Here is a 10,788-nt window from a genome sequence, read left to right as displayed (position 1 = left end):
TTAATTAATGAATCAGGAACATTATGTTTACTCAATCATTTCCTTATTTTACCCCTAAGTACACTGTTGTAGTGTTTTTTAAGTCCTGAAACATTACTATCAGATACTTTCCTTTTTCCCAATACTGACAGAGGAAAAAAATGAGGACTATCACTCCCCTGTTACAAACCATGCTGTTGTCCTCAAATTGGTATTCTAGGATATCTCATCCTGGACTCCCTGGTGACTAGCAATCTATCCTTTTCAAGATACTGTTGATATTCCAATCTGGCCTTTCCATTGTTTGAAATATGGTTCCAAGATGTACACAGTGTGACTGCACTGCTATCTAAATACAGCGTATTCACAGTCTCTCTCTCTCCCCCCCCCCCCCCCCCCCCCTTTCTCCCTCAGACAGTGTGGCATGGCAGTGGGGCATAAGTGCAGCCAGACTGAGCACTATGGCATACAAACCAGGGTGCAACTGGTGAGCCAAATTCTTGGCTCTCCCTGTCTTATGTGGAAGCAAAACATGGATGATAAGCAGTACAGACAAGAAATGAATACAAAGTTTTGAAATGTGGTGCTACAGTAAAATGTTGAAGATTACATGAGTAGATCAGATTGCCAATGAAGAGATACTCAACAGAATCAGAGAGAAAGAAATTCATGGCATAACTTAAACCATTTGCGGGCACATTTTTTGTAGCAACTTAGCGAAGATAATTTTTTTGCTTTCCTATTAGAAATGTGATAAACTGACAATATTTATTGTTTGATAATTTTATTTTTGTGATTTAGAACCAAAAACTATGTGGTACACGTATCACCAAGGCACCACTAAGAGATATTAAAACTGGTGGTAAATGGATTTCCCACTTCCCTTTTGTGTGCTGTTATGCATTGCCATTACACGTAAAAAAATAATGAACACTGTTTCCTGTTTTTATTTTGTTTTCTTTACTCTGTTTAAAAAATATTTGTTCCTGATATTAAAGTTCACTTACCACAATGTGAAAACAATCCTTGAAACTTAATCACACAATAAAGGTATGAGCTGAACAGGTCACAATAATGTATATTGCAGAAGCAAAGCAATGTGTTCTAACAATAGTAGTGATCCCATGACAAATAGAAACTGATTATTGTAGCAGTTTTCATACTCCTGGTGCAATGTACTACCACAGGATGTCAGGTGTAGGCAGATGAGGTAAAACATATTCCCAAAAGCTTTGGGATAACCCTCAAGTTGGTACATGTGCTTCCCAGGACCACAAATGACAGATTAATTTTGTAGTAAGTATACTTCCTACACCCCTTCTGGAAACTGCACTGGTGCTAACCACACTTCCCAATAACCATCAAAACACTGTTGTTTGCTGGGATATATACTTCCCACAGTCTGAAAGCTATATTTTACAACAAACAGAAACTACAGCTGGTGCAGGGGACTGCAACTGGATTTCAGGAGCATACAGAAGTATTCCTTAAATGCTGTAAAGAAATACCTTCAAAAGGGTTAAAAAAAAGGGTAAGTTGATAGAACACGTCCTGAGCCTAAAGAAATAGTTAAGTTGGTATGGAGGGGAGGGGGATTTTAGAGGGAAACACCAAGACTCGACTACTACAGTAAGCAGGTTAAAGTGGATGTAGGATATTGTATTAATGCAGAGATAAAGAGACTTTTACAGAATACACTAGCATTGAGAGCTGCATCAAGCCAGTCTTCAGTCTGAAGACAAAAACAATGTCATGTTATACCATGCCTTATCAGTGAGGTAAAATAATTATTCACATATCAGTAATTTAATTTCTCTTCTTCTATATCTCCAAAGAAATTTACAATGAAAATTCTTCAAGTTTTATTACATGGTCCACCTTAAAAGTTACCCTTATGCAGTGTAGAAGGCACTGTCACAATTCACCTGTTAAACGTGGGCCTCTCTTTATTTCTTTCTTTTTCTTCTTCTTCTTAGCTGGAACCTGTGAAACATATTCTTCTGTGTTTGATGAACGACTTTCCCTCCTGTAAGGGTTAATGTAATCAGGATGTCGCTCAGTTATATTAAGTTCCATACTGACCTGAAGCAAACAATTATTTCTAAGGAACCAGTTCCGTTACACATTGGCAAAACTGAATGTTAGAATGGTAAAAAATTATTTCTTACAAGATCAATAAGCTTTCTGGTACTACTGTCTAACAGTTGCGACTGATTTGCAAAATTCAAGCTCCATTCAAACATAACACGCCATTCATTATTGGAGTCAAGAATCTTCGTAGAAATTTCTGGAAGATGAAGTAAAATATCTCCAAACAGTGCTGTATTTTCCAGGATATTGGCCAGAGCTGTTGACAGTTCATAATGGAATGAAAGCATAATTTTAACGTACACAAAATTGAGCAGAATTTTGATAACATAGTTAATCAGGATGTTGATAAAATGCCAAATTTTTACAGTGTATGCAGATTGCCTTATCAGACATTTTTTCCAGGCACAGCAGACAGTGTATCAGGTGGCTGCAACCTGACAATTTACACGGTGTGTATACATTTGCATTAAATGGAACATTAGATCTCTATTCATTAAAAAACATGTAGTCAGTCAGATATTATTTTTTAAAATCCACTATGGATAATTGCATAAGGAGGTGAAAGTATCAACAGTGGTTTGATAATGTATCTAGTTGCTTAAATAACTGTTTATTAGAGACACTTACTCTTATTACATGTTTTTTGATAATGAATATTAATGTTGGTGCACCCTATAACATTACTTCTTAGTCATAAAAATGCAATGGACAGTATTTCACTGTCAAAATCAGCAGCAATGACAAGGCAAATTTACTGCACTTAGGTGTTTAAGAATAATACCCAATTTATTCTTACTTGTGAACATATTCAAAACCCTTATTGTGTGTCAGTAATGATTTCTTCTAATTGAAGAAAATGAGTTCCTTATACAAACTCATGGACATTCCCAGAATGACTATCTCATTACGCTAAACCCTTCATTAACATACACACAAATGTTCAGCTGGTAGCACTTCTAGAGAATGGTTTGGTGCAGAAGTTTCCAGTGTCTACTAGAAAGAAGATGCAGCACGTTTTCTGGCAGTGAATTGTTACCTTCCACAAGGATTTTAAGAAGTATCTCAACAGATAGGCAACCACTATTCAATATCTTAGAGTAAATCGACATAGAAAATGAACAATGATGATGCACTCTCATGTGCTATTTAAGTTACTTCTGGGTTAAATAATGCAAGAATGGGGAGAACAATGGGAGAAAGAAGGCGTAACAGTCATAAAGCTTGGCCACCAGAAGGGAAATGTGAATACAAGCTGCTTAGCCATTGTTGATGAGTTAGTAATCCTAGAAGAAAGAGAAGGAAAGGGAAGATGATACTGCAAGAGCTACATGAAGTAGCTGAGAAAACAGACCTGGAAATAAACAAAGAGATAAATGTGATGGCAGACTGGAAAACTGCATATGGTATAATGAAGAAAGTTGGACAACTCACATTTTTGTTATTTATTTCATGTTCCAGTGATCCTTGTTTTGAATGTATAACAGATTATGTAAAGTGTCTGTTTTACAAGTTTGTTGTGGTTGCAGTCTATGTTGTTATCTAAACAGTACACTACTAATTAGTTTCACATTAAAGTATCTACAACTTAGGTTCTATTCCAGAAAAATAGAGAGTGATAATAATTAAACCTTCAAACCACTGGAGAAATAGCACTACTGGTCAGAATGACATCAAATTGCAACGGAATATTATCGGAGAAGGGGAAAAACGTATGGCAAAAGACAAATAAATAGTTACAAAATGTAGCAATAGATGGTGCTGTAAGCATCATAATTTAATAGCAGTAGACTACAAATGACAAATGAATCATACAACAATGCCTACGGTGTACGTCTCATGTTAAACAAACTGTACAGCTCAGTGTGCATAGGTGTACAGGAGTGGTACTGTTAGTTACATAAGTCCATCCACCATGGCAAGGTTATATCACATCAGATGGGAAAAATCGGTTTTTCATTGTCCTGAGGCAAAAAACTGCATAAAAAGCATCACTCACATTGGTTTTTAATTGTTCTGAGGCCAAAAACCACATAATAAGCATCGATCAAAGTCATATTGGATTATTAATTTCCGTGTGACAGGCGCAAAACAAGTTCCATATGCTGTCCACCGTTTTCTGCAACAAGTTGAAATCAAGAAACAGCGTGTTCCGCAACTGATCGAAGTGTTTCCAGAGTCATGTTCAGAATGTGTTGTGCAATGTGTGCCTTCAATGCAGCTAAGTTTGCAATCGGAACATCTTTCAGATAGCCCCACAGCCAAAAGACACACAGTTTAAGATCAGGTGATCGGGATGGCCAGGCTGTAGGGAAATAGTGGCTGATAATCCAAGCATTTCCAAAATAGCACTTCAGCAGCTGCTTACCTGGATTTGAAACGTGCGGATCTGTGGGCCATCTTTCAAAAAAAAATTATCTCATTAAAAAAAAAAAAAAAAAAAATGGTTCAAATGGCTCTGAGCACTATGGGACTTAACTTCTAAGGTCATCAGTCCCCTAGAACTTAGAACTACTTAAACCTAACTAACCTAAGGACATCACACACATCCATGCCCGAGGCAGGATTCGAACCTGCGACCGTAGCGGTCGCGCGGTTCCAGACTGTAGCGCCTTTAACCGCTTGGCCACCCTGGCCGGCCTATCTCATCCACACATCCACGCTGTTGGAGAGCTGGACTGACATGGTTGCACAAAAGACACTCATAATGCTTACCAGTGATGCTACATGTAACAGGACCATAAGCGCCTGTCCCTTCAAAAAAATATGGCCCTATTATAAATGATGCTGTAAACCCACACCACACAGTGACCTATTCAGGATGAAGTGGTGATTTGCGTGTGGTTTTTCCATTGCCCATATTCGACAATTCTGTGTAGTGACATATCCTGTCAGATGGAAGTGGGCTTCACCTGTCCACAAAATCTTCCATGGCCAGTCATTGTCCACTTTCATGTGAGCAAGAAATTATAAAGCAGAGGTCTCTCTTGCTGGAAGGTCATTACTTGTGCACATGGGTAATTTTGAATGGATAGCAAAGAAGGATGTTTCATAGGATTTTACGCATCGTGCTCACGGGTATGTCCAATGTTTGGGCAATTAACCGTACACTACATGTTTGCACACCACCACTCGTCTCCTACTGCATTGCTGTGGCCACTGCTTCCACTGACGTCGAATCAGTTCATTTCCTCCCTCTACCACGATGCACGCCAAATGAACTCGTCTTTTCGAATTTCTGAATCATTTTCTCCAGACTCACCGCAGCCATCGAACCAACGACTTTTTTCAAACCCTTCAGTGTCCAGAACTTCTCCAGAGCAATGTGTGCACAGTCACCATTCTTGTAATACAAGCAGAGCACAATCCTGCATTGAGACAGTCATGGTGAACATCGCAGATGCGAAAGGAGGAAAAGCCTTGTACCCGGTGCATTTATACCACCATCAATGGTTTGTGAGCATGACAGGTGTTTTCATTTACTATTCTGGTACATCCCGCACCATCTATTGATCAATTTTCACACTATTTTTTTTCTTCTACCATATGTTTTCCCCCTTCTCCAATAATATTCCACTGCAATTACCGTATTTACTCGAATCTAAGCCGCACTTGAATCTAAGCCACACCCGCAAAATGAGACTCGAAATCAAGGAAAAAAAAATTTCCCGAATCTAAGCCGCACCTGAAATTTGAGACTCGAAATTCAAGGGGAGAGAAAAGTTTTAGGCCCCACCTCCAAATCGAAACAAAGTTGGTCCATTGTAATATGAGACACAATTTAGGTTGAATGAATGATGATACAGCTATAGTAGTTTGGTTAGAGTCGTAAGCTTAGCAGTTAAGCTTCACCAGGTAGCCATTGCTATGCATCAGGTGCTCCGTCTGTATTTATACGGGTACCCTCCCTTTTTCATGTGCTTCATCTGGTTTGAATTGATTGCTTATTTTTCTTTGATCTGATAAGTGCCGTTCTCTTTGTTATACGTGTTTATGTCACTCTAAGCTGAAAATGCATTACTATACTGTGTCATCCATTGCTTCGTCACATTCTGATAATATGTGTTTACGGCCTGTCGCCGCTCGCGGCATGGCTTGCTTTTGTGCATGCTACCGCCGCTTACAATTAAAAAAAAAAAAAAAAGAGAGAGGAATCGTCTCATCATTAACGAAACAATGGCAAGAGACTGCCATTTGTTGTTACTTACACTGCTGCTTTCTTTGATAATTATCAACAAGAACCAAATAATAGACTGCGTATGATAGATGATGTTCTGAATGAGAGTTTAGCAAAAAATTTTCTACGTTTGAAAATCTTTGCAGACACCTCTTTAGTACATTACATTCTGCACAGAAATTAGAGTCATCTTAGATTTAAAAATCTAGTCAATTGCCGTGCTTCATTTCTGACTGTATCACTATTAGGCATAAGAATAATACGAATATAAACATGACATGATTTGTATATTCTTCCGCGTTTGCTGTTGTGTCATTCTAGTTCCGTAGTTTATTAGGCAGACAGGATTTAAATGAGATAGCAGCAAACACGAAATAATACATGGCAAAATGCTTATATTCATATTATTCTTATGGTGAAGAGAATACTGCATGTGATTCACAATTCATATAAGTTCCTATTAGCAACCATCTCTTCTCACAGGTAGGAAAAAATTCAGAATGTAGAGTTGGCCGTATTGACAAACATCCCAAACAGTCTGGCCAGTCGGATTTTCGTAGTACATTGAAATGCTGCTACATTCGAAGATGAACAATACGGAATTTGTATTTACTTCGTTGGATAAAGTTTGAAAATGCAGTGGTCGAAACTCGGGGCGGAGAAAAAAGCTCGTCTTCCATCTTTTTTTTTAATTTATTTACTGACGCAGAGGTTTTGGCGCCATTATTTATCTTTGTATTGAAATTATTAACAGCCGACCAGTTGCAATGGATAAAGAATTCTTTACCTAGGTTTCAACAAATTTAAATTTGTCTTCTTCAGAAGGTGGCAATTTTACATTTGTATGGACTGATGTATCATCGCCATTTTTACAAATGTCGGCATAAATCCATTTGTCAAAATTAAAATATAGCCCTAGAAATAGGGTTTGTCATGTAAATATAAATTAGTGCATGGATGTTGCAGGGCTCACAACCGACAGTCGGTTGTGAGCTCTGCAACATCCATGCACTAATTTATATTTACATGACAAACCCTATTTCTAGGGCTATATTTTAATTTTGACAAATGGATTTATGCCGACATTTGTAAAAACGGCGATGATACATCAGTCCATACAAATGTAAAATTGCCACCTTCTGAAGAAGACTAATTTAAATTTGTTGAAACCTAGGTAAAGAATTCTTTATCCATTGCAACTGGTCGGCTGTTAATAATTTCAATACGTGAAACCGTTGCTGTTGTGCAGCTATGTTTAAAATATTTATCTTTGTGCCTGTAAAGCATGCCTGTGTAGCGCTACATATATTCGACGGCAGAAGTTAGTTGTGGCGGCACCTACCAACATTTTTCAGAAGTTCCGCTTACTTTGCACTCGATTCTAAGCCGCAAGCGGTTTTTTGGATTACAAAAACCGGAAAAAAAGTGCGGCTTAGATTCGAGTAAATACGGTAGACATCATTCTGACCAGTGGTGTTATTTCTACATTGTTTTGAAAGTTTACCTTTAATTATAATCACCCAGTACATCGCATAAAATAAATGTTACAGAAAAATAAACATTTGTATAATAATAAACACACATGAACACAAATAAAGATCTGGGGATGCAGGTGAGTGCTATGAGACACTAAACATTATGACTAAGGAACTCTTCCATAATGTAAAATGACCCCTGGGAATATACCTGCCTTAAGGATTTCTTTTAAGAGGTTATCATACACTAAATGTTTAAATTGTAAAAGGAGCGCACTACAAATTTTACAGCCACTGACCCCTTCCTGTACTCAGTTTTGTATCCTCACAGTGGGCATAATCTTTTATTCTAGTATCATCACTATGTGATACGCAATATTAGGTTTAAAAAGGGGCTTTTTTCCCTTATGAAACACAGAAGGGAGAACAGAAAGTGAGGTGGATGTGAGGATTTCAAGTTCCTCAAAAGATTTCTGCAGGTGGCTGTAGGGTGGACTTAACTCATATTTTTAGGGTTCTTTTCTGTGCATTGAGCACTTTTGTAGCTAGTTACAAATTTCCCCAAACTATGATTCCATATGCCATAATGGCATGAAAATAATCCTAATACTCTGATTTTATGGTTTCCATGTTTCTATAAGAGCAAAAAATGTGCAATGAACAAGTTGCCACACACAGTCTTTTGCACAGAGCCAGGATGTGGACTGACAAGTTTAATTTGCTATCAAAATGTAAGCCAAGGTATTTTGAAGTGTCCGCCCTAGCTATCTGCTGATGACCTAGTTTTTCTCCTGTTTCTACATCTTTAGAGGTTGTATGACATGGCACATAGTTTAATGTAAATGGACAGATAAAAATCTACTCACCACGCAACAGCAGGGGAACACACGGTGGCAGGGGAGCACACACACAAAACGGTTTAACTTTTACAAGCTTTCAGAGCCAATGGCTCCTCCTTGTGGCAGACGAGTTGAAGGGGAAGGAAGAGGTGTGAAGGAAAAGGACTGGAGAGGTTTATGGAGAGGGGTACAGTTCAGAAAAGTCACCAAGAACCCTGGGTCAGGGGACACTTACTAGATGTGATGAGAATGAAAGACTTTTTTACGGGATGAGAAAGAAAGACTGATGGTTCGGGACTGCACCAGACGAGATCTGAAAACCTGAGAACTTAAAGGTGGAAGGCACAGTAATATGCAAGACAGAGGTTACTACTAAAACATTGTGCATGAGCTAGAAAGAGTGAAAAGCTAAGTGCATTGTCTGTGACAGAGGTGGGAGGGGGAATGGTGAAAAATAAACAAATCAGAAAATGAAATATATAGAAAACTAATATGGATTGAATAAATGAGTAGTTACTGTGAAGAAATGCTGAAGCAGAAGGAATTAACACTGGCTAGCAGAAAATTCATGAATTGATTTATGGAGCCTTGCGATCCTGTTTGTTGTGTTACTATTAAAAAAAACATTAATCACTATATCAGCAACTGTTTTTGAGTCACTAACTAGATGATTCTCACTTTTGTATGGTTATTTACTCTACGAACTGCACTTTCCCCTGCTTCCTTCTTTATGAAATTCCAGAGTTTTTATTTTATTGCTTGAGTTGTCAATTTCTACATTCAAGAACATGTCCTTTGATGCCTGTATGATCTCATTAAGAATTCTATGGTACAGTTTGTAATTTCTAATATTATTGGGATCATTTGATTTCTTGGCTGCCACATAAAAATTGCTTCCTGTTCTGCAAGAAATTTTGTTGCCCTTTGTAGTCCAACACCTATAGCCCAATTTAAAAAATGATTTCTCTCACAAACCTTTTATGAAATGTTTCTTGAAATACCGTAGACATTTAACCTCGCTGATAGATATATTACATTTGGAGTTAACATCAATAGCAGTACATACATGAGGCCAGCCCACGAGCTGCATCTGATGATTAAAGTTTTCCATGGTGTGTCTGTCTATATCTGTTTATCCTCATGTTTCTCCAAATGAAATTTACTTTTCTCTGTATATTTACTTGGTTTATGGTGAGAAACTGTTCCTCATGATCAGGGAGCCCATTTATAATATTTTAATATTATTTATAATATTTTTGACAGTTGTGGTGGTGGTGGTTAGTGTTTAACGTCCCGTCGACAATGAGGTCATTAGAGACGGAGCGCAAGCTCGGGTTAGGGAAGGAAATCGGCCGTGCCCTTTCAAAGGAACCATCCCGGCATTTGCCTGAAACAATTTAGGGAAATCACGGAAAACCTAAATCAGGATGGCTGGAGACGGGATTGAACCGTCGTCCTCCCGAATGCGAGTCCAGTGTGCCAACCACTGCGCCACCTCGCTCGGTTTTTGACAGTTAAATTATTATATGTAACCATATCAGTAATTCTGTTATTTACTAAAGCACTAGAACTCAAACATTGGAAAATCCAGGAAGGAATAACGACAATATTATGGGAAGTACAGACTGCTATTCACCATTGGGGTGCAGACAGGCAGAACAAAAAGACAGCAATACACTTGAGCTTCCGGCCAAAAGGCATCCTTTTAAAGTAGAAAACACATATATGTTCGCACAAGCACAACACACACACACACACACACACACACACACACACACACACACACACACACACACACACACACACACACACACGACCTTTGTCTTTGTCCACTGAGGCTGGGCTGTGTATAGCAACTGCAGTAGTTGGTATATGCAGTCCAGCATCAGCAGAGACAGTGGTCATGTGTGTGCGAGTTGTGCTTGTCCAAATGTACGTGTTTGTGTGTTTTCTACTATAGGTGAAGACCTTGTGGCTGCTAGCTCAAATGTATAGCTGTCTTTTTGTTGTGCCTGTCTGCAACTCGATATGTGCTCTATATGGTATGTAGCAATCTATCCTTTCCATAATATTGTCCTCAAAGCACTGGAACTGGCTCTTACCCTAGTTGGAAACTGTGCCACCGATACTACATTGTAAGCGCACATCAGGTGTTCAGGGTCCATACTGCTTCTATTTTTTTGTTACAAAGTACACATTACAGTCACCCATTACAATGAATGAATTAGTT

General features: G+C 38.3%; 1 protein-coding gene across 3 annotated transcripts in view; it reads right to left on the bottom strand.

Moving 5' to 3' along the window:
- Positions 1-1,617: 1,617 nt before the first annotated feature.
- The window catches only part of LOC126194844 (coiled-coil domain-containing protein 134-like), a 51,748-nt gene continuing 42,577 nt past the window's right edge, over positions 1,618-10,788 (bottom strand). For all 3 annotated transcript variants that reach the window (XM_049933182.1, XM_049933184.1, XM_049933183.1), the window contains exons 4-5: positions 2,148-2,326; positions 1,618-2,061 (exon numbers count right to left, since the gene is read on the bottom strand). In XM_049933182.1, coding sequence (XP_049789139.1) covers positions 1,894-2,061; positions 2,148-2,326 — 347 coding nt within the window. In that variant the 3' untranslated portion in view covers positions 1,618-1,893. The remainder of the gene's footprint in view (positions 2,062-2,147; positions 2,327-10,788) is intronic.

The sequence above is a fragment of the Schistocerca nitens genome, chromosome 7, assembly GCF_023898315.1.
Source record: "Schistocerca nitens isolate TAMUIC-IGC-003100 chromosome 7, iqSchNite1.1, whole genome shotgun sequence".
NCBI classification, from domain to species: Eukaryota; Metazoa; Arthropoda; class Insecta; order Orthoptera; family Acrididae; genus Schistocerca; species Schistocerca nitens.
Note: the sequence above shows the minus strand (reverse complement) of the source record. Positions and strands in the feature narration are given on the sequence as shown.